The 25,096-nt window shown below is 39.0% G+C and overlaps 1 protein-coding gene across 1 annotated transcript; it reads right to left on the bottom strand.

Annotated features, from left to right (window-relative positions):
• Positions 1–4,308: 4,308 nt before the first annotated feature.
• SLC35G1 (solute carrier family 35 member G1) lies at positions 4,309–14,241 on the bottom strand. The gene is made up of 3 exons (XM_082764398.1): positions 13,670–14,241; positions 9,774–9,954; positions 4,309–9,261 (listed from the first exon to the last, which is right to left on the bottom strand). Exons 1-3 carry the CDS (start codon positions 13,947–13,949, stop codon positions 8,502–8,504), a joined length of 1,221 nt encoding a protein of 406 aa, XP_082620524.1. The 5' UTR covers positions 13,950–14,241; the 3' UTR covers positions 4,309–8,501.
• Between the last annotated feature and the right edge of the window lie 10,855 nt (positions 14,242–25,096).

Here is a 25,096-nt window from a genome sequence, read left to right as displayed (position 1 = left end):
TGCACACACAATTCTCCCTTTCCCTGGAGGACACAAAACCTTGCCCTCACTTTCACCTCTGACAGATAACAGTGAGCACAGCTCAGAAGCTGTAGGCGGCCAGCGTACTTTAGAGGAAGTTGTATGAAAGCATGGTATGATCTCTATAAAATTCAGGGGGTCTAAAAAGATCCCTTTACTTCAAGAGAAGAACTAGGCTGCATGTTAAAAAATGCAGCTTAATTCTGCATGCCTCTGTCAAGAAGTTCCTAATACACCAAGACTTAAATGAGGGAAATTAAATGTGGACAATGATTTTTCTTTAATTACCTATCTGGAAGATATTTTTAAGTGTACATATGAAAGAGGACATCTGTTTTCTCTCAAAAATTGATCAACAAAGACTGTAGAAAAGTGCTTTCAATCCTGAAATGAAGCTCTAAATATCCAATAACAGGAGACTAAAGGCACATTAGAAAAACATTACAAAATGTCTGTGGAAGCACAGAACTTGGAAAGACAAGTGTCCTCTAGAAAATTTGAAAGAGCTAAATCAAATTGCCAAGAATATTCCCCTCGAGGAAAACAGTGTACAAGTTTGTTGAGCAAAACTATGACGTCTAGAATGTTACAGGCTAACATAAAATAACACCCACTGCCTAGAAACCAAGGTTTCCAGGTTTCAAGAAAGGCGTATTAAAGAAAAAAAAAAAAAGTGTTTAACACTAGCTTTTTTATTTTCTTCCATTCTAATCCTGGGATAAGAGTTGTAATCTGAAGTAAGCAACACACTGTCAAGGGTATTCTTATATAATCAGAAGAGAACAAACTGTTCCTTTTCTTCCCTAAATCTGTACCCAGTGAGACAGACAGAGCTCATCACGAGGGCTTTGCTACAGAGAGCTGCCACTGAAAGAACAAAGATTTTCCCTGACTTTTCCTTTCCCTTCTTTCTCCCCACAACCCTTCCTAGTGAAGATGAGACAGAGCAGGCTGTTCTCTAAAGGTGTGTCTGTCAAAATGATGTGCAATAGAAACTTGCATTAATATTTGACAGTTCTGTTGATGCAGGAAATATGGTTAATCCTTAATTCCTACAGTTTCCTTATCTTTAAAAAAAAAAAAAAAAGTTAATTTCACACCCGCCTTCCCTAAAAATACAACATAGCCTAACTGCGTTCGTAACATCATAAATTGCAATCAGCTACCTGTTTTTTATTTCAGATTAAGAACTAATGAATTGCAGGGGAAATACAACTGTGTGGTTTCTGCAAGGGAAGCAGAATAGCAAGATGAACAACATGAGCAAACCAGGCTTCTGGGACAGGAAAGCCTACCTTGCTATTTGTAACCCTCCCACAGGAGATTTTGGATTGTAGCATTTCTTTGTCGTTCCCCGTTTTTAATAATGAAGAAATGTTTTGCCATATGGCAAGAGTGAAGAACATCGGCTAAGTGTTTTCATATGGACTTCCTACATACATTACTACAAATAGCAGAAAGCAGAGTCTCATTCACACCATATAAATATGTTTAATGAAGAAATTGAATACATCTATTACAAGGCACTGGTTGGCATAAAATATTTCTGGTAGAGCAAAAGCAGCACACAATCAGGATTACTTTTGAAAAGTATACTACTTTTTCTTCCACTTCCTGATCAGAACGTGATAGTGGCTGAACAGCTTACACAGTAATGTAAAGAAACATTTGGTTTATGAAATAAATTACAAATGGAAAGTATAAAATAAACATTAGTATCTGACTCACACTGCACTTTATATGAAAGAAAAGGGATTTGCCACATAACCTTTCCAAGTTATATTAAAAAAAATCTCTCCTTTAACGTTCCTTAGCTTCCCCAAAACTTTACAGCACTTCCTATTAAATAGAACACCTACTAGTGCCAGCTAACCCCAGCAAAAAATCCTCCAGCTAACCTTTCAATGGAAAGCAGATTGACGAGTATTTTTCCTAGCTCAGAGCAGTTAAATGTATCGCCTCCTCTCTTCCTAATATTTCCCTGCCTTTAATTAAGTTGAAGTTGGAACAATTGCTCCTGAAGTCAACTATGCTTCAAGCATTGTGCTGCTGTGCTCAGAAGCTTGCCTGACTTTTCCATTCGATCAGTGGGTCTGACAACAAGACTCGTCCAGCAGACCTGGTCCTGTCTATCCTCCCGTGCCAGAGCTATCAGTGTAGCAGCTCCTGGAGATCCCTGACATCAGAAACGTTTGGCAGTGGGGCCCTGGAGATTAGGAGCAAAGAGATGCACATACTCTGCCTGAGCACCCACACTGGAGAACCTGCTTGGGAACCTCGTAGGTGTCACTCCCTGTCCCTGTCCCCCCAGTAAAAGTCATGGCCAAACAGGCAATGTTTCTGCAACCCCCCTAAACAGAAGAAAAACAGGGCAGTAGGTACAACATGCTTGTCAACTGCTCAGACAGCATACCTGCTCTACTTTCATGCAAAACTAGAATTATTCTAAACTCAGATGAACCCATCAAACATTACTCCTAAAGAATTTCAGTGGGAGAATGTACTTGTCCCCTACTCTCCTTTTTTTAAGAACACTTAAGACATATTCTAGATATACAAATAGTACAATACTCAGAAAAATCCAGTATTAGTAATGATATTTACTTAACATTGTGTACATCACACTGCATGGAAACTTTTATTGTCTAAAATTGTAGGTTTGAGTTTTTAACATGATTTAATCTTAGGTGCTAAAGAATAAATTAAGAAATAGAGCCCCACCTACTGACAGAACAGCCACAGTACCCAGGAAAAATTAACTTGATACTTACAGGCCAGAAAACACGAGTTTTCTTTCCAACTGCCTTTCACACAGAGCCCAGAATCACTTTATACCAGCAGTGCAATAGCAGAAATTTCTCTTTCCCTTTGCTCAATATTTAAGCTCAGATGACATAGTAGTTTCTTATTATCCCTCCCAGAAATTACTCCTACTTTACAGAATAACATAGGAACTTTACTCCACAGTGTCAGAAAATAAAATTCAATACAAAGTTAATTGAGAAAACAGAAGAATCAACTGGAACCTATTTCAATGGTCAATCTGTATATTGTATAACCTCCTTCTAACGCTTCTAAGAATGCTTTATTTGATCTACAAAGAGACACCTGAGTTACCCTCTTAAATATTTTGTAACTTCAGCCAAGTTTGTTTTCCAAGTAATAACTGGGATCCTTTCTCATGGAATGTGTAGACATAATTCTAGAATTTTGTTTTAAGAGTCTTGCTGTAAAAGTCTTAGTATTTCATAATAGCCCTAATGACTTAATGGGATACGTGACTATCAGATTGCAAATAAAATATGGAGGGTTTAAAATGTTGTTTATTGAAAACTCTTTTTCCTCTTTCCCTTGAATCTTGAATTTCTATATAGTGTATATATATGTGTGTGTATATATATATATATATATATATATATAAATTGACCCCCGAAGCCTACAGAATTTCCAAGATAAAATTGCAGAGCTTCTCTACAAAATTCTTTCACAAGCAGTCTTCTGCTTACACCTGCTACAGTAAGCCCTCGTGGAAGACCACTGCTGTTCCTTTACAGCCCAAGAAACAAATGGTGTCAAGTCATCTTGCAGTGTATAATTTTGTGTATATATAGTGAAGAAGAGGGTGCTGGCTGGACAGAGAATTACTACTAGTAATTCTGCATTATGGAACTTGTCTTCCCTCTTCTATTTTCCCCTCTGCAATGTCAAGTGACATACAGAAATAAAGATTCATTACATGGACAAAACTCTCAGGCAGGCAAATGCCCTTGTGTACTTCTGCTATCTTCTGCTCTTACACAACCAGACGCTATTGTAGGAGGAATCTGTTAGAATAAAAATGAAAAAAAAAAAAAAAAAAAAAAAAAACACAAAAAAAAAACTACAATCCTTTTGTCATGTTTAACAATGGTGGCAATTTTGCAAACGAGATAATCATTTTTTCTTCTGCTTTTTCCTCCTTGGTGAGAAGTTAATTATTGAAATAGTAGATAATGGGAAGTACTGGGATGAATTAAGTATTACCACTTGATGGTAGGGACAAGACTTGAATTCAAATCAAGATGCATACAGAGGAAGAAAAAAATAAACTGCCACTTGAACACTGGAAAATACAACTTCACTGACCCACCCATGCCAGTTTTTCCAGTTAAGATATTACCGTATGGAGAAAGCTGATGGAGCTTCTTTCTGCCCACAGTTTGTTTTTAAGGCATTAACAGTGACACAGCATGCTAAGAAGTAGTAGCAAGATTTGAGGCATATGTTCATATTTAATAAGGACTCCTTCATTAACAATTCTTTCACAAAGCTTTTATGATCACTACGTTCAAGTATGTTCTACTAATCAATGCAAAGCCAGAGATTAATTCAAGTTCATTTTATTAGCAATGATGAATATAAATCTCGTATGAAAATATTCTTGACATTTTGATATGTAAGAAGTATCTATAAAAATATAGTACTACATAACAAAGCCAGTAAATTCTACAAAACATATCATTTAACATATATTTAACAATATATAGGACACAGTAAAAATCTGTTAATTAATGCTGAGGGTATTTATACCTCATTTTTGTCAAATGACAGTTCACATAAAATATGAAATTGCTCATTCTGATACACAGAAGTGCTACCATCACTGATTTATAGAAAGATGTATGTTTTGTCCCAAAGTTACCTGCATCTGCAGGAACATAAAGCCACAACTTTTCTTTGGATGGACAGGCAGTTATGACCACGAAAACATTCTATTGGTAACTACAAAGTCCTACTCAAATCAGTGCTGCACATCTGTCAGCATTATGAACCCTGAATACACACATAGGCAGAGATCGTGCTTCTACTGTCCTTGTGGAATTGATGACAAATGAGCCTACACTGGTTAACAGAGAACTGGAAAACAGATTCTTCATGGCTGATCACTGCCAATTAGCAAGGAAATAACTTTTTAGGACACTGTCTCTTTAGAAATAAGCTTTCCACCAAGAGACAGCTCCTGAACAGAGCTCTTCAAGGAAGAGAAAATTAGCGGGGTAGCAGTGTTTTCATACTAAATGATGGTCAAATATGTGTTACCCATCTTATTGTTACCAAATACAGGAAGATCCACCTTAGAACAGCTTTTGGAATGGGAAAATAGCCTAGTTTCAGAAGAAAGATAGCACATTGAATTAGTTATTTCACCAATGCTGTTATGCTGAGGTTGCTTCATGTCTGGTGTTTGACAAATGCAAGAAATCCATTTTAATGCACTTGTCCACACAATGAACGTGTCATATTCTTAGTGTACAAATACCTTGAGGGCTTTTAGAGCATACCTTGACAACCAGCTTAACCTGAAACTGGCTGCTGCACAGTGACAATACACAGCTTTTTCAGATACCAGCTTTGTGTAAGAGTCAGGTACATAAGGCTTTAAGGCTGTAAAGTCTCACTGAAGACAATAGATGATTACAGTGATTTGCATAGTAAAGAGCATAAAAACATGCTTGTGATTAATCAGTAACAACTAAATCTTTTAACACTGTGTTTATGTGCAAAACAACCGGTAATTACTTATTTCTATATTCAAGATCCACTGAAATCAGTATGTTGAATTAATTAAGTTGTAATTCCAGAGTAACTTTATAGAACAGCAGTTACAATGCAACAATATTCCATCATATTACAAAGGAAAAGCTTCCTATTAGGAAAGCACGTTTATCGAACATAAATACTGTAAAGATCATAAGACAGAGGTGATGAATATTAGTAATATATTTCTGACATAAAGCTTAGAAAAAAGTAACATTTGACCCTGAGGAACTTGCTGTATGAAAACTGGGGGAAAAAAACGCATCAGAGGAAAGGAAAAATAAGAAAACTGGTCTGAAATAATAAAGGCTCAGCCAATTTCATTTCAGATTCTCAAACAGCAAGCTTGGGGCAGGGAAGGGAAGAAGAGAATTTGACCATCTTACTAGGCATTGTAAAAAACACCAAACCTTCAATTACAAAAAAAGAAAAATCCTTGGCCTTTTGCATAATTTCATTCTATTCAGGGCTACCAACTCAAGAAAAAGAATTACCAATTACTATGCCAAGTTGCTGACTTTAGGTCAGCTTATTTTCTGCACTTACATAAATGCCTAGTGCAAGAAAATAGTCCTTTCTTCAGTAGCGTGTTCTCAACCATGTGTAAATAAGATTTGTAACTATTGAAATCACATGAGCTAAAGATTTTTCAATATAAGCTTATTTTAGTCTGTACTGACAACGTAGCATTCACACACTGCAATTTAAACTGCTGGCTAACTCCCCTTCCTGGTGTTTTGACATAATGATCAACTTCAGGACACTCTGGTTTTGCTCTCTGCAACAACCCTACAAAAAAGTTACTCAGCTGAAGCAGCTTACCACATAACCACCAAACCAATGGGAGGAACCAAGACTAGCTGACAACTCAAATTTACATCAATCCAAACTGCTTTGGAACTGCACCTTTATGAGTGTTAATGTATAAACACATGTATATAAACATGAAGTGAAGCAGTAAAAAAAATGCAGTCTATTTTCTGTTCCTCCCTTGAAAGGTGTTACTCAATGGCAGTGATGGCTGAGCAGCAGAAGAAAGAATCCCAGTCTACAATTTCAAGTATTAAGTAAAATGAGGGCTAAACTGGAAGTTTTATTATTAGACCATGTTTTAAAGAGATGTGAAAGCAAGTTTCATACTATTCCTGACCACGTCAGGAGTAGCTGAACTTCAGCTGTCAGGAGAAACAGAGATCAGACAGCCATACACAGAAACTGATTTGATCACGAGGATGGAATCTGCTTGTGTCCATAAACATATGTAGATTCAGGGTGTTGGTTTAAGTACAGAATCTTGCACAAAGATAGCTCCTCTTATCTAAATACATCCCAAAGTACCATACACATTCCACTTCTTCAGGACTCAACTCTCCCAGAACTGCTCTGCAGGATGCAATTGTTTATTGGCTACAACATGCTCCTTTAGAAGACATGGAAGTGCATAAATAAATATCTGGAACGCCTTGTGATGCAAAGGATCATATAAAGATACAACTTAAATTTTTATTTAAGGACTACTGAAACATGACTCAAAAATACACAAGAATTCATTTGGGAAAACACCCCTACCTTACACTAAACATGTATTCCTTCTCAAACAGGAGGGACATTGAGATCAATAACAAGCTTTTTTCCTTAGTATTTGTCACTATCCTGATAAAAGCTATCAAAATGAAAAACTGCATAAGAGAAAGGACCAAGTGCAGATTTAAAATGGCCAGCTGGAGAAATGGGGCTGAAGCTACCCGCTAGCACTGCCTGTTACAGCATGCGTCAGATGCATATACATAGCTCCACCCTCCCACCAAACTAAACTCTCCACAAACCTGTTCTATAAAACCTTTGCTACAACCTTGGCGAATCTGCATTTTCTGTGAGACCTCAATTTGTCTGCATTCTCTTGTAAACTCTCATGAAACAGGAGTATTTACATTAAAGCATTTGCTAACTTTATGAAGGCCAAGAAAACAAACTTGGTCTCATAAAGAATTTTGTACAGAATAATTTAAACAAATCAGTCTTAAGTAGCATTTAAAATAACCTATATTAAATATCCAAAAAATATAATCTTTTGCATAGAATAAAGAAAAGTGCAGCTACAGCATAACATTCCATACCACAAGAAATTACTAATTTACCAGTGGTATATAGCTAACTGTTGTCTCTCCTGAGACTACAGCAACTACAGTCATATTTACTGAGAACATTATATTAAAAGAGAGGGATTACATTGTCTCATTGTCTGTAAAGCACATATAAAGTTTTTGCTTTTTTAAAAAGTAAGCAAATCTGAAAAATTAACTATCAAAAATTATTTCCCTTGACATGACTTGGAAAGATGAAATATCCTTTGTTCTTTTAGAATTACGTTAAATAAATCCCTACATATTTGGTTTCTGTTTTGTGAAAATAAATTACAAAGCTTGTAAGAGTGCAAGCTTTATCTGTTCTAAAAAAGTTGACTGTTTTTAGGATTAAAATTCTTTATTTCCTTCTAACTTCTTTGCATTGCAATCCCTCTGGTAATCAAGCACAGGATAGTACCAAATAAGCTTTGGAGAATTCTATTTTCACAGCTCAGAGTAGAGAAAGGATCTAAAAAGTAGAGAAGTAGGTACATGAAGTTTAGGAAAATAAAAGTCCAGCTACTGTTGTCCAGTTTAGATGGAAAGCAAGCAACCTTTAAATATCTTCCTACTTCATATATTTGCATGCCTAAATATAAGAAAAAAAGCATATACCTAATCAGTTGTTAAAGCATTTTCTTTTTTGTTTTTAAAAAATCAACTTTTATCAGGTATAGTTTGATACTATAGTTTCATGAAATATTTAAAATAAATAGAAATAAATATTTTATATATTTCAAGATTGCTCATTTCTGTAATGAAACAGTGTCTGTGTAGTTAGATTTCATTTTGTTTAGCTTTTTTTGAGCTTTGCCGCCACTTACGAATGGCAGTTCCAGAACTACTAGCTACTACGCAAAGAGCACCACCCACAGTCCACCAAGTTGGTAGATGATTGAGAAAAAGAATCTGTAAAATAAAAGCAAACACCACATCCATTGTTTTCATTATGGCTACGGGTCCAGCTTTCTCTATCTGTAATGCTTTTGTGAGAAATATCTGACCCCCTAATCCTAATAAGCCTATCAATATTAGAAAAACTCTGTCTTTACCACAATATGGTAAACGCCATTCATTCATAACAAACAATGCTATAACACATCCAATTAAACCAATGACTGCGTAATACCAAATTGACAAAAAATAATGCACAGATTTTCCCACCTTTCTGAGTATAACAAAAGTTGAAGCTGATGACACTGTGCTTGCAATTGCTGCAATAGTTCCTTTAAGATGATCTGCGTAACTTCCTTCAATCCCCGTAACGTTCGACCCAAACAGAAATGGTGGTCTGGCAATAAGAACCACTCCAGTGATTGTGAAGAGGGTAAACAGAAGATCCCAAATACTGTATTTCTCTTTGAGAAAGATCCATGCCAGCAACGATGTAAAAACAGGACTGCTAAAAGTTATAACTGTGGCATCAGCTAGAGGCATTACTTGGAAAGCATAGTAGAGAAGAATCATTGCACTAGAGCCAAGGAGTCCTCGGAAGAAAAGAAAAATTCTTTTACCTTTTGGTCCCAAAAACCCTGTTCTGAAAATTAAGAAAAACAAGAGTGTCACATTAAAATATAAACAGACGTTGGTCATGATATAAGCAAGCCAATGACATTATTGTACAAAAGTTCCCAAATGAGGGACGTATCTCAAACATCAAAACACTTAAACGTTTGATCACGGAGCCGTTTATTTCCACCACCACATGCCAATCACATTTAATGTCAGGAACCTATTCTAGTATTAATTTTGTGCTTGCAAATAACCCCAAAATTATCAACAAACTATCTCCTATTTTTAACAACACTTCTACAGAGTTTACATTAGATGTATTGGTCTTCCATGAATTAATTTCTACATTTCAGGGAGTGAAAGATTTTCAGTTTTCTGAATTGAAATAAGAAATTATCAATTAATCCAAAACAACACAGTTAGGCATACAAAGTCAGATTAACAATAATATCACAATCTGATTTAAGATCCAAATTATTGAGTGATAGTTCCAATATCTACTTTTAATAAATAACTTTATATTTTTTCTACACTTACTTGTAGTATATTAAACCAGGAAGAACAAATGCCATTTGGAAAATGCATCGAAATGCACTCACTTCCACTGAATGTACATCTTCTATCTTTTTAAGGAATAAAGAGGCCACTGAGAAAAGGAAGGCAGACAGTAAGGTATAAAAAAGACCAAGTCCTGGACAGGCAGCTTTCTTCTTTGTTCCTGCAACAGATAAAACTCCAGTTAGTACTGATCTGTCCAGCTATCAGTGGATTTGTTTTAGATGTCTTTACATACCATAGTGCTGTGTACATTTGTAGCCATTCTTGCAGTACACAGAGGTAAGCAAAAGAAACAAACGCAAATACCACATTTATTTACCAGACCTACCTTGAAAGTATGTTTCACTAATCACCACAGCCCTTTTTTCCTTAAAACTGGAGATAAAAGATAAAACACTTTGGATGCAAAACTATTCCTACATTTCTCATAGTTGTATGTCAGTTAGCAGGTTTCTTTGAGGCATGACTGCACTTTGGGATATCCATTACAGGACTAGTTGTGCGATTCTGACTACCGCCCATGGTCACTAAATAAAACTGACTGCAAAATGGGCCATGGTCAGATTATGAAATACCAAAACTCATTATCAGGGCATTACTGGATTATTGAATAAGTGAATTAAGGTTCCTAAGCAACAATTCAGTTTCCTTTCTCACATACACGTACAGGTAAAAACTGCATAAAGAACCACACTTCTGTTATACCTCACATGTATTTTACAGCTAGATGACCCTAAATTTGATCTAGAACTACATGAGTTTTAGATTCTTTCAGCAAGATATTATATAAGTATTTTATTCAAATAAATATCAAGCATTTTAAACTGGAAGAAATGAAGGTGCTTAGCTTTAAAACACCTTTGGCCTCCTACAAAGTACTGGTAACTATAAAACTTCCATGAAGACCTTAGCTTCACCTTTGATTACACTTATCTATCAGACTTACTCCTCCTGAAGCAGTTCCTAAGTCTAATGGCTTCTATTCAAGCTTGCTTCAGGCCTACTTCACTTCAGTGACATACTCTTCCTCGTTCCACCCATCTTCTCCACCCTCTACTATAAAAAGAAAATATAAAAAGTGAAAGCAAACAGAGAGAGTGAGCCTCTGCTGACCTCAATGCTGTCTCCAAAGAAACCAGATATATTTTTTTCCTCCCCCAATATTACTTGCTGCATAAGAGGAACAGTCCTGCCACCAAACTCAGAGGTGAAAGCCATGGAAAAGAACCTCTCTCGAGATCAGAGCAGGATGTTACCTCACTATATTTTTTCTTTGTGTCTGCTTAAAATACCGGGGGTTGCCCTTTCTTCTACAACACCCTCTAAAGATAACAGTGAACTCCACATCCACAAAGCGGTGTTTTGATAAAAGGATGCCTCATAGCACACAGCGCAGCAGCCACAGAGCCTCGCGGATCCCTTGAAGCATTATCAGCAGGGCACTGCTGTGAGTTGCTTAGCAACTACATATGGTTTTGAAGGTTGTTTTTTGTTTTGTTTTGTTTTGTTTGTTAATTAACAGAACTTGTCACAAACCATTTTGATCCTGAGATCAGCTCTCAAGACTAAGGGCCTTTTTCTTACTGCCTCAGAGCTGTAACTGTGGGCTGACAATTCGGTACAGCATTGGTTCCTGCTTTAACAGCTCTAAAGACCCAGGCTTTACAACAGCAAACAGGATTTAAAATAGGCAGAAGGCCTACTTTTCAAGAAATATAGCCACACAACAGCTGAAAATGAATGGCAGTTTCTACTAGATAGAAATATTTCTATTTAGCAACAGTCACTCACATAAAAGGAACTATTAAAATTGCCACTAACACAGGTCATGGACGTCTACCAACCATCACACAGAGCAGATTTAAAAAACGTTAGTGAATTACATAATGTCCTAATCCATGCAGTCATGCAAAAGAAATACAAAATCAACAAAGTCGCTAATATTAAAGCAAGGGGAATCAAACTGGCCAATGAGCAAAATGGGAAATCCAAATGCAGGCTGGCTTACAGGAGAACACAGCACAAACAGAGCTATTATCTTATTTCAGGCACGATAGCTTGCCTGATTACTACAGAATGAAGCCAATCTAAATAATGGAAGTGTTGAAATGGAAAACCAGTCAAATTACAGCAAAGCAAGCTAAAAGGATCTTACACCCAGAATTAAGCTTTGGATTAAAAGAAAAACCAAAAGGAATTAATTTCTGTAAGCTGCCCAATACACCTAACCTACCAGAAAGGACATCTTGTAATACTAGAATTTAAACCATTGTTTCATATTGCCAAAGCATATGTTCAACACAATGAGAGAGTTTTATTTCCTTTTAAAAATAAAATGGTGCAAGTTCCTCCACCAAAAACAAGAACTGCAGTTCTAAAGTACTTGTTTCAAAACATGTCCTAAGACAAAGTGTGGTTAAGATAACATTCCCATCCCGCAGAATGATAGGCCTCCAAATGCTAATCCCATGCCATCAAGACACTCAAGCACTCACACTTTTTGTTAAAAGTGTTGCTGTCTGAAAAAGTTTCAAGTAGTACCCATCCTCTCTTCTGAGTGGCTATAGATTTTAGACTTGGCCTTTCAGTTTCATTCCTTGGCTATGTCCATGAATAAAGCTTTCAAACGATCTTCCACTCCTGTTTCAAGTCCTAGTCAAATGCCTCCCACTGCACGCAATCATCTGTGCAAATTCTCTTTGCATTTTAATGCCATGCTTTCCAACATCTTTTATACTTGAAAAATATATATTGAGAAAAAAAAAATCAAACCACCTCTTACATACATGCAAACTTAAGAGCGGTAGCAGAGGCATGATAGGCCATGGGAAAAGAAGTCAGTGAGAACTTGTTTCTCCCTGACCTTCAGGAAAGCCAGGAGAAGGTTATCTGTTCTTCACATAAGAAGGACCAGAACAGTTCTCTCAGACCACAGGAAAGCACCATGGGCACAACAGCCTGCCTATGAACTAACCACGGTCATGCAGACAGGCATGACTCATAAAGTTCACCCATTGACTCAACATTTTGCTAGACTGATTACACACAAAAAAAGTTCTTTCGCAAATTAACTGCAAGTTTCTTGGGGTTTCAAATATTGTTTTTTCCAAGCTTTGCCTCAGTACTAATGTAAACTTCACTGGTCTGCCATCTCTTCTGGCCTCTCCATAGCTCCCCGTTTAACAAGAATTGCCATTCTATACATTTTCTACTGGAAAATTAATTATAGTCCATATTTAATAGGAACTATTCCCCAACATAGTTGCTTAAAAAATAAGTATGTTTAAGTACTTCAGGTGACTTAAAGTTATTTTAAGCTAGCATTTATGTTTTAAAAGGCAGCCACATTGAGCCTAGAAAAACATGTTGTTGTACATCTTGCACTAAAGCTATGGCTTCATCAATTCAAAATAACACAGTAAAGTGAGAGACTGACAAAGTGAAGAAGAATACAGTCACACAAAAGTATGGTAGGAATTACCAGGGAAGTCACAGCTGTAAGCAGAGTCCCTCCCCGTTACTTTCAGGAAGGCAGCGATGCGCCTTCTCAAAACATGCACAGCGCTGCAAGCTGACCCTTGCAGCTTGGATCCACCCCAAACCAGCCTCACTTCACAAGAAGAAGCGAACCCCAACACCTGTGGCCGCCCCGGAGCGGCAGGCAGCGGGGAGAGGAAGAAGAGGGTGAGGCCGAAGGCGCTCGCCCCGCGCCCCCGCCGGCTGCCAGGTGCGGTGCGGTGCGAGCCGGGGCCCCCGGGGCCGCTTCCTCTTCCTCCGTCCCGGCGGCAATGTCACTCCGCGGGCGGGCAGCCCCGCCAGGAGGACGCTGCCCCCTTGCCACCAGCCCCAGCCCCTGCCCCTGCCGCCCTCCTCACCGGGTGCCCCGCAACAGCGCGGCCAGGGCGAGCCCGAGCAGCAGCCGCAAACGCGGCACTCTTCGGCGCCCACCGCCTCCATGCCCGGTGCCGCCGGGTGCAGGCAGGGCTGCCCCGTGCCCGCATCGTCCTCCAGCCCCGGCGGCGCCTCCAGCTCCTTGTCTGTCCCAGCCGGGACAGCGGCAGCCTCGCCGGCCTGAGACAGCACCATGAGGGAGCCGCGCTCCGTGCGATGCTGCCGGCTCCTCGCAAGCCGGCAGGCACCTGGCTTGGTGCGCATGCGGTGCCGCCGCCCAGCGCCGCCCGGCTCCCTCCCCCGGCCGGGGCGGCAGCGCCGTGCCCCCGAGGGGCGGGGGGTTACGGCCGAACCGCGGCTGGCTCCCGCGGGGCGCCGGTCCCCGTCCACGTCCCACGACGGGCACCTGCCCGCGGGACGGCGGGAGCCAAACCCATCCAGGGCAGGCGGGATGGCGCCGCCGGCTCTGCCCCGCGGCCCCCTCGGACAGCGGTGGCCGCCTGAAGGGGACCCGCAGAGCCGTGCCCGGGCGGGCGGCCGGGGCTCGGCTCGACGGAGCGAGGCCGCGGCGCCTCGGGAGGGGGAGCCCGCATCGCGCCGGAGAGAGCGGCGGGGCCGCCCCCCGCCGGGCCCCGCTGCTGGCGCCCTCGCGGAGCCCTCACGTTGGTGGCCGTGCAGGCCGCGGGCGGGCGCCGCTGGCAAGCTTGGCGCGGCGGCGTTCTTCAAAGGGGATAAACGTGTGGAGAAGGATGACGCGGGGCTGTGCAGGGACGCTGAAACGTCACCCGAGCCCGTAATAAAAAGTACATTGCGCTTACACGGGACTGCTGCCTCATGCTATCAGCTCCTCCCGCCCGCTCACGGGAGGATTTGCGCTGCTCTTTATCTAATATAATTGACCTTTTATTTCAGCTGTTCTCTACAGCACAGTTCGAAGCCCTGCACCGATTTGAACAGCTCGGCTTTCTTTCCACGGGCCCATTAAAATTTAATTGTTACGAGCAGTGGCACTTCTGTGAGAGAGCTGCAGTGTGCACCAGCTGCATCCATAGAGGTCAAAAGGCATTTAGGGGGAAAAGCATTCACTGTGCATGTGGAAAGCCTCACAGGGTGGTTAGCAGGGTAGGAACATCATTTAACCACTTCCTCATAGTATATTTTCCTTAAATAAAGCAATGCTGCCTATATTTTTACACGGAAGAATCAGAAGGGGTAGCTGGCCAAAATGAATAGGAAGTAGAGCAGCCCCTTTACCCATCTAAGAGCACAGAGAAAAAGCAACACAATAAATTTTGAATTCTAAAACTCTTCCCCTTTTGAGCAAGTTGAGCTGTTATCAATAATTAAAATCGGAATTTATCTTATGAATCTCCAATAAGAGATTTATCCTCGCACTAATCTTTTAGTTGCGTAAATTAGTGTTTATTGTTAACAAAGGGAAATGAAATATATGCCTTTAGCAAAATGAGTACTACATGGTAAATATAAGCTATTTCATACAAAGTATTTTAAGCTTTCACTCAATATAGTCATGAAAACTATTTCAAGCTTTCCTTGTCTCTGATGTAGCACTTTTTATAGTCTATGCTAATCCACCGGAGGCTATAAGTAGTTCATTATCTAGGAGCTAGCATTTGATTAATATGTCTAGAATTATTTCACAAATTATTCTTAACTTTGACTTAATTTAGAAGGAAGTGCAAATGCACTTGGAAGCCCACTGCCTTCCCCAGAAGCGTACTCTTTGCTGTACCTTGGGTCACTCTTTCTTGGATCGCCACAAGAAGCCACAACTATTCTTCCCCAGGGAGGTGTCAGTGAAGAGCGGCAGTGGAAATTGTGTTTCTCAACCATCCTGAGGGTGGCAATCTGTCAGGCCTCCAGAAAGAAGACCTGGCACTTCCCTGGCCAGGCTTGCACAGCACAAGCACCCACAAAAGGTTCTGTCTCTTACCTAATGATGGCATTAGGTAGCTGAGCTCTGGAGCCAGCAACAGCAGAAGCAGCACTTGGTTTTTAGTAAGGAAAAACAGCCAAAACATTTAATCCATACTACAGGCACAGAATGAATTTTAATGCGTTCTCATGGCTTGGGGCTATTTTTTATAGCCTTATACTTTGTTAAATATGCAGATTATATATTTATTTTACAATTCTGCCGCTCCTAAACCCAAAGCAAAATTGCACCATAGACAATTTCAAGGAGACTGCAACACCCTCCTCTGTTTCCTTTTCCTCCCTCCCCCCCCCCCCCCCCATTTCTTGCCCTGTGTGTCTGGCTTTAAACAAAACAACTAAGGGCAGTACTTGTTTATGCCAAGATACATAAAGTGTTCTGTTTGCTCCTGGTCAAACTGCCAGTGAAACTGCCAGGCTTGTCTCAACTTGAAAGCTTCCACGTTCTGTTTGTAAAGTACAGCCCTCTTTTCTGAATAAGGAGAGTGCTTCCAAAATGACAGCGCAGCTGCCCAAACTAACCAGTAGGCAAATGTAATTTGCAGTCAGACTGCCCTAGATTGGAAAATTAAGTAGCTGCATAAATGTGACAAGTCAATGTTTTATGCAGCTCTTTCAAGTATAGATTAAGCCTCGTCTGTGTAACACTATGCTGGGAACTAGCTGTTCCTTTCCCCAGCACATTGCCAGCTTGCAGCCAGCAGCAGAGCAGTAAGCACCTCCTATAGTATCTTCCCTGAGCACAAAGTCTGTAAAAAAAAGTTGTATAGAGTTTGGGCAATTTGACCATTCTGACTCACATATAGAAAATACATAGCTATATACTCACATATATAAAAATAATCTACAATACCAGCTGGAGTGGTATTCATTTAAGGTGCTTTTCATGTTATAAGTGCAGAGAGGGGGCCACCTTCTGTATAGTCAGCACTTGTCACACAGAGAGTTTTCATGGTTTGTTCTTTTCGAATAAATACTCTTTTCAGTCCACATCCAGAATTTAAGCAGACAGTTTTTGTCATTATAAATATGAGAAACAAGTCAGTACTACATTACAGGTTGAGATACAGACCTGACAGGTACTTTACAGTAAAGTACTCTAATGAATCATCTGGTCTGGGTCTGTGTGCCTGGTGATCAATCTTCTGGTGTTAGGTTTCCATCACCTTGCCTGCAAGCACTGTCTCTGACTACTCAGAGTGACTTTTCAGAAATTCTAACAGAAACAGGCACAAATGACAAAGCAATTATGTGAACTTTGTTGAGAGCCATGGGAGTTTTCTTTGAGATTGTAAGAACTTTATCCATTATCACACCATTCATTTTACCCAACTCTGAGATATTCTAATAAGCTTTTTGAAGCACTGTTGCATCTTGGAGGTTTAGTGAGAACTAAAAAGTATAAACCCAGTTAGTTCTGAACTGAACTAGCCCTTCCTTGTCTCACGTAAGGGCAGCATTGTAGCACAGGCAGGGAAGGCAGCAGGTTGGATTTCTGGGTACTGCATGCAGAACACACCCAGTTATGTCTAGCCCAGTGCAATCAACACAGCTGTGCCAGCACAGTTACATACTACTTAACCTACAAAAATAGTAAAAGATTTGAATAAAACCAGCAAATTGCACTGATGGCTTTTATTCTATAAAAATCCCTACTTCTTTAAAACCAATTTTAAGATCTTAATTTGAGATTTAAGTTGTCTAGCAATAAATTCTTTAAAACCAATATAGGCTAGTGCAAAAAAAGCAACACAGTAAATAAAACTTGCATTTGCTCCTTTCCTTCTGAAAAGGTTTAGCACCAAAATAGATCAGCTCCTGAAATGCATCCATCTCTTAAGAGCATTCTAATAGCAGTTCACCTCTGCACATGAATGCCATAAAATAAATGATCATTGCAGCATTAAGGAGGTTCATTGCCCAGGTCATTCATTCAAACTCATAGTCAATTCAGAGTTGTTCAGAAATCATGGAATGGCTGAGGTTGGTAGGCTTATCTGGTCCCTTGAAGGGTCATTTAGTCCAAGTCCCCTGCTCAAAGAAGGCCAACTAGAATAGGTCGTTCAAGACTGTGTTCTTTGGGGTTTTGAACATCTGCAAAGATGGAGACTGCACCACCCCTCTAGGCAACATGCTCCAGCATTCAATTACCCTCACAGATTAAAAAAAAAAAAAAATAGAAAAGAAAAAAATATATATGTTTAAATGGATTTTCTTTTGTTTTGTATTGTAATTTGTGCCCATTGCTTGTTGTCCTGTCACTGGACACCACTGAAAAGAGCCTTGCTCCATGGTCTTTATGACATCCCCTCCCCACTCCCTCTCCCCTAGTCAGATATTTATACATATTGATAAGAATCCTCAAAACTGTCTCTTCTCTCAGCCTCTTTTTGTATGACAGATACTTCAGTACCTTAATTGTCTTCATGGCCTTTTGCTAGACTCACACTGTTATGTCCATGTTTTCCTTGCACTGATGTTAGACACTTCCAGTCCTGGTATCAATCCCTGGTTTCCACCCTCAGTTACTGGCCTCCACTCCACTGATCATAGCCCACTGAGCCTGGCAGTTCTGCCTGTTTTCAGTCCACCTCACCAGACAGCCCTTTAGGCTCACCTTGAGCAAGAGCCAGTCAATCATACATATCATTATGGTTTCTATGCATACATAAAATATGGTTGATATACATATGTATATGTAAGTCTATAATACTTCATTATACATAATTTATTCAAGGAAGGCTGAACAGTAGATTGCCAGGGTGAACAAATAATTTTATTCACAGTTATTATCGGTTTGGTTATAGTTAAATACTGGGATGATCATTAACAAATTCTGTTTACTGTTGGACAGGAAATGGCTCTGCTTCGCCATGCCTAAGAGACATCTGCATTTCTAAAGTTAGGCATGAAGGTCAAGACTTGTACAGAGAAATGCTAAAAACTGACCTCATATTGAATTATGAATCATGAGAAATCCTTGGGGGAATCTGAGTCTGAACAGAACCCCAGGGAGCATTTGGGTAGAGGCAATAGGCACAAATTGAAACACAGGAAGATCCATCCGAACATCAGGAAATGTTTTTTTATGGAGAGGGTGACTGAACACTGGCACAGGTTGCTTAGAAATGTGGCGGAGTCTTCATCCTTGGAGGTATTCAAAAGCTGTCTGTACAAAGTCCTGAGCCATTGGTCTAGGTGGCCCTGCTTGAGCAGAAGGCTTGGAGCAGATGTCCTCCAGAGGTCCCTTCCAACCTCAACAACCATTCTGTGATTCTGTCTGGAGGAGGTTAAATATATCCCCCAAATCCTTTCAAAGCAAAACCAACAGGAAGTTGGGTTTGATGTTGCCTGACTTTACAACATCTTTATTCCAGAACTCCAGCAATGCTTAAGTGGTTCTTCTTAATGAACCTTGCTTGTAATATTTCAGGTTTGATCAAGAGACAGAGTCCCCATTCTCCAGGGCTGTGTGTGTCCTATGGAGGCCTGATAATCCTCAAAAACATCAGAGTGTTGTGATTTAGAGATTGCTTCCAAGGCTCTTTTCCTTGCTCATATCCTGAGTGAATTGAGATTAAAGGTCCTTTGTCTTGAAAAAAAAGAGTATCTTTTTTTTGGCTCCTTCTAGGAGTAAGTGTCCTCTCACTGGACTCTCACTGAAGTAGTCCTGTCTCAGCCCAGTGAAGATAAGATCTGTATGAACTGCTGCTGTTCTATCCATTTGAGTGGAAAAGACTGTTGTTCCCATGTATCTTGGACCAAAAAAAAAAAAAAAAAAAGATAATTTTTCTGTTAATTCTTCCTCTTTATTTCTCTGATTATCCTTTTCTGTACACTGAAGGACATAAACCTCTAAGTGAACCAATAGTGTGTATTTTGGTAGCTCACTAACAGACAAGAAAATGATTGTCGGTACTGTTTTTCTTGATGATAAATCTATTTGCCATAGGCCAAACTACTGTAAGTTTTACAACTCGCAGTAGCAGGTGTTTGCCCTGGTACTCAGAGGGAACAGAATAGCACTTGCAGTCTTGCTGCAGTGAAATCTTACAGATTGTTGTCATCGTGCTAATAAGGCAAAACTTACTGAGTTAGTCTCAGTGAAGAGAGTTTTAAACTGTAAATGTTTATTTACACCTCTAGTGATACACATGTACCTCTGTCTCAGGTGTATTTTCAGTATCTCGGGTGCATGCACAAGTGCATTGATTGTATGCCCAATTTCTTCAATTACCTGAATTAGACTGCTGACAGAGAATCAGTTGAGTTCCTTTGGGATGATTACTAATAGTGTGCAAATTAGAAAAATAAAAAAACTGTCATAAAAAATTTCTGAGCCTGCAAACACAATGATAGTATACACAACCATGGCATGTGTATATCTAAAAATGTGCAAGCTATCTTGAAAATGTTTTCCTGTATAAAAATGGTGATTTTATAAATTGCAGTTGCGTTCCCTCTTAAAGCAAAAGTAATATTACTGTGATAGACACGCTATGCCATCAAAAGACAATGTGATGTGATTGAAAGTCAATCTGTCAGGGATTTAACCAACATGCTGGAAGACAAGTGAAAACTAAATCATGCATAGTTTATTCTGTGACACAGTGAAGGTACAAATAGAATTCCTATATGTTTAAAACTATCAGTGTTAGTTAAAATATATGTTTTCAAGGCTATTACTTTTACTTCTTTAGGAGAACTTGTATATTTTGAATATAAACTTGGCAAAGCAACAATGTGAAAGCCTGAATCTGGAAAAATCTCCTTTCTGGAAAAAGAAATGCGTGTGGTGCTATTCTGCTAAGTGGTGCTATACAGCGTAATTTCATCAGTTGAGGATACCTGAATCCTTCCTATATGTAAAAATTTTCCAGAAAAGCACACGTGATTTTTTTATACTACATCATGGCATCAGTGTAACACTGTAATTGTCGTCATTCCTTTTTCAGTTGTTTATTGGGGCCATTTAAGCAGTAAAAATTTGCAAGTTTCCAACCTTGGTGTGTTCCCTTTCCCTTACTGTACTTTCTGATTTGATGTGTCAGTACTATTCTAGCAATGCAAAGCATTATGAGATTAGCTATAAAACTAAATAAAGCTCTGTTCCCTTTGAACGATTCTTATTTACTCATAAAGAGTAAAATCATTCTGTTTATATGGAAATGCACTATGAACTGAAATAAAATAAGAATTGTATAAGGAATCCAGAAAAAAAAAAAAAAAAAAAAAAAAAAAAGATGGCATTTGATGTATATAAGAGAAGGAAGAATCACACTAGTATTTGTGTACATATTCCCCTAGGTTAGTGCTTCTCAAATGTTTTTAAAGGACTGTGTCCAGACTGAGAATGTAGTATTCTGAAAACAAGCAAATAGTGAGTGATTATAGGGAAAGAGGGAAAGAGGAGGGGGAACACCACCTTCTATTAGATATATATTTTTTCTAGACATAGAGTTGAAAACTTTTCTGCAGAAAACAGTACCAATAAACATTTTGCCATTTCTGAAATTAAATGCTTTATTTTGGAAATAGCTAAAATTAACATCTCGACACTGTCAGTGCCCAACATCTTTTTCATTTTAAATTATTTCCCAAATCCATCCCAATTTGTGGATGTTTAGAAAAAGATCATGTTTGGCAATTTTGTTAACTTGTTTTTTTCCACCAGTCTCTTGGAGGATTTATTGGTAATTGCCTTGGAATTTGTCCGGTTATTTAGTGGGTATTGCTGCTTATATACAGCAGAGATTATTGTATAATCTTGTTCAATGCAGCTGTCAAAGCCAAAGGTCTTGAAAGAGGCAAGGGCATACACTCTTTGAAGTACAGATAGAGAAAGCAGAAGTAGGCAACCGATATCAGTTACCATTCTACAACATGTTTGAATAGAAATGTAATGATTAAATATCTGCCCTCTATAGATTACTGAGTTAGAAATTAGTGGCAGAAAAAAAGCGAAGCATTTATTTCCTTCTTCATGGCAGTCAGCACTGCAGAGAAAAAAAAAAAAAAAAAAAAAAAAAAAAAAAAAAAAAAGAAAGAAAAAAGGATAACCAAAACTAGATTATGTAACTTAACGTTCATGGTGATTTTCCAGAGATTTCTTTTCTGGCAGGCAGTACAGTACAAAAATCAAACAGTAGAAGCGCAGCTGATCTGAACCATTGAGTGTTGGAGCTCACAAGGAGTGGAGGAAAATGGAAATTGCTCAAAATTGCCACCAATCATTTCTGCTTGTTTTGTTTTGTTCTATAATGGCATTTGTGGCTGTTAAGAGGAGATAATTATTTCAATTATATTTTTTCATTGTCACCTGAACTAATTTTTTCAGCGATAGGAATGACTGAATGTGCAGTCTATCTTTGCGGCAGGGGAGAGAACTATTTCCAACAATTGCATTTCTTGGCACTTACCTAGTACATATCCTATTCTTTAAGCTATCTGCCTGAGGCTGCTCTGCAGGCCAGGAAGGGGGAAACTTCCTCACTTCCATCTCTTATGAATTATTAAGCATTCATTTGTATTCCTTACTGAAAGGAGATTATTCTTCCTTGGATTCTACTGTTCCCCAGAACAAAAATCACACACAATGTACATTCGCTTGTCACAGGTGATGAATCAATATTAGCATACTGGGCCCCTACCATGTACATGCAAGTATATGAATAATATAGTTATGTTATTTATGTAAAACATATTTATGTGCTATATATAAAACAACAGTATGATTCAGCCTGTATGCCTCTCATCTTGTCCTAACATGCTAGTGCAATTCCTGTGCCTCTCAATTTGCTTGCACTAGCATGTTCAAAGTGAAATGATCTGAAATGCAACTTTAACAATTTTTCTTATGGAAAAACAAACAAACAAACAAAACAAAACAAAATAAATAAATAATAATAATAATAATAAAAAAAAAAACTTGCAAAACTGGTTTTAAAATCCTTTCCATTCATCAAAGTCACAAATATTCATGGGGTCTTTTTTTTTTTTTTTTTTTTTTTTAATGAAATCAGTGTTCCTTCCTTACCTCCAGGAGCTGCAATGCAGAACAGAACTCCCCATTATGGAAAAAATAAACCCTGTTGCTACCATGCACACAGAATGTACCCAATTTGAGGGATTTTGCTGTCCACAAGAGTAGTTCCTTAAGGCAGGAAACATGGTTTCTTTTTCTTCCCTGCAATGATATCTGGAGATATCATTGTGGTGGATTTCCCATGCTCTTTTTATAAGCATCGCCTCTGGCCAAGTAGGCAGGACGCTGAACCCTGCTCTATCTCAGAAGTTATTTTTATGTCCTTGTAACCTCAGCGAGCTCGGATTCTGCTAACCATGCCAGTGTGGCAGCCCCTCAGGAATGGGCTGAGCAAGCTTTTGCAGTCTGCTGAACACTGCAAGCTGTTCTTGGCTGCCCAGCAAGTGGACATGAAGTGAGCTTGGGTTTGATGATACATACAAGCCAATTACTCCCTCTGAAATCTCAGCTAAACCAGTAATGCTCTGAAATGCAAGAATTGGTGTCCTCAAGACACTGCTGGGTTGTCCTTGTCTTTGGGAGGAGTGCCTCTGGCATGCAGCTGAATTTCAAGGAAACTTCCACCACTGAGCACACACAGAGCTTGTACCCTTTCTCCAAGGGCTGCCTTTTTTGAACAGGAAGGACACAAAGATGCTCTCAACAAAACTCAGCTTACTGGCTGAAGGGAGCTCTGGCTGTAAACAGTGATACCCCTGTAGCACAGTGGATTTGTAATAGTTTTGCCAAGATGCAGCTCGTGCCATTGAATTAACTGATTTTTCAATTTTACTTAGTTACATGCATATTTATGCATACTTTTGGACAACATGCACAACCACCCCAACAGCAGGATTTTCTGAGAAGCAATTGAAATTAGCTTCCTTTTTTATTATTTCTAGATCTTTTGGTAGTGTCACTGCTCTCAAAATAACTTTACAGAAATTCTGAAATAAGTTGTAATTCTGGAACAAACATTCATTTCCTATTTGGTTCAAGCTAATACAACATGATTATCGTACTGCTGCTACGGTTTGATGTATTCCAGATCCCTGCATAGAAAGGCAGAGCTTCCCTAGCTGCTGCTGTACCAGATATTTTTCTTAGTTCCAGCCCTGAAGGGAGTTTCATTGGAAGGAGTTACTGTTATCTTAAATAATGCTAAGGACAAATTGAAGATAGGGTTTAAAACTGGACTCATGCCATTGCATATGGATTATTTAAAAGCAGTGGATTTTTAGTGGTGTTTGCAGTTTATAAACTAGGTAGTCTTTAAATGCATAAGCATTAAAAGGATGTTCTCTTTTCAGTAGTTTTCTACACATCAGGAAATTTAGGCATTCACAGGTCCAATTAAGGTTTCCAAAACTAAGCAGATTTCCTGACCACAAACTGTTTCTGTTCCAACTTCATTCATTTTCTTCCTTTCTTTTGCACTCCAGAGCAACACATTTACCGTGTTTTTGCTGAATGGGGAGTATCATTATATTATTGTATATGGAGGGGAAGAAGGAGCAGGATAGGGCTTTCAAATGTCACAATTGTTTGGAAAGTTCCTAGTGTTCATTTGTTCGTTCTTTTGTCTTATCTAAAATTGGTGATCTTTTCTCATATTCTAGAAATTATTCACAGGACAAAGCTATTACCTGCTCAACTATAAAATACTTTGCTTATGATATTTCTATAGTTCTAATATTCAACTCTGCTAAACTTATAAGAAGACTGAGTTCTGTTCTTCCCAAGGGAGCCCATATCTGTCAGGACTTACATAGCTGAACCCAGCCAAGGTTGTGCAATTACATTTTTAAGCACTTGCAAACAGTTTGCCAAAATTTTCTAATTGTTGCCATTCTCCAAACATATGTTTCTGGTATCTCCCAGATTTTCCCTGTGTTTGTGTTCTCAGTATTTTAAATGCTCTTGACATTCATGTGTACATCTTACATATATTGTTTTGCAGTTCTCACCAAAGTTGAACTAATTTCTAGGCAATGTGTTGTATCAAGGACTGAAAATAGGAAATGCCACACTGAAACAAATTCATAATCCAGTTCTTGGCTATCATTTTGTCCCAAATATCTATGCTTCTGACAGAGTGTAAAGGACCTCATCTTCCCTAATAATTATAAATGATTTTAACTACTAAAATGAGAGTTAAAATGTTTATATACCTTGTCCATGTAACTGATTGACTTTGCTTTCTGAATGTCATGTTTTTGTCCTCAATAATGGCCAATTGCAGTGAATGCCATGTTTAATTTTTTTGGGGGGGAAAGTATTTTCTTTATGGCCTGGGGTTTGACAAAATCAAGCATCATCCTGTTCCATACCTTCAATGATATCTACCACATTTCTCTGAGTCCCTAATAGTTCCACAGTGCGTTTTCAAGAGGAGTGAATTAGTACTACATGAAGGACCTCAGATGAGGCA

The sequence above is a fragment of the Aythya marila genome, assembly GCF_965140915.1.
Source record: "Aythya marila genome assembly, chromosome: 7".
Classification (NCBI taxonomy): Eukaryota; Metazoa; Chordata; class Aves; order Anseriformes; family Anatidae; genus Aythya; species Aythya marila.
The sequence above is the reverse complement of the archived record's forward strand: the minus strand, read 5'-3'. Positions and strand labels throughout refer to the sequence as shown.

Bases quoted from the DNA above. Each gene is read 5' to 3' on its own strand.
- SLC35G1 (XM_082764398.1), bottom strand. From the start codon at position 13,949: ATGCGCACCAAGCCAGGTGCCTGCCGGCTTGCGAGGAGCCGGCAGCAT. The intron at 9,955-13,669 runs GTGAGGAGGGCG...TATCTGTTGCAG, and splicing joins GCGCTGTTGCGGGGCACCCG to GAACAAAGAAGAAAGCTGCC. The intron at 9,262-9,773 runs GTAAGTGTAGAA...CTTAATTTTCAG, and splicing joins CCTGGTTTAATATACTACAA to AACAGGGTTTTTGGGACCAA.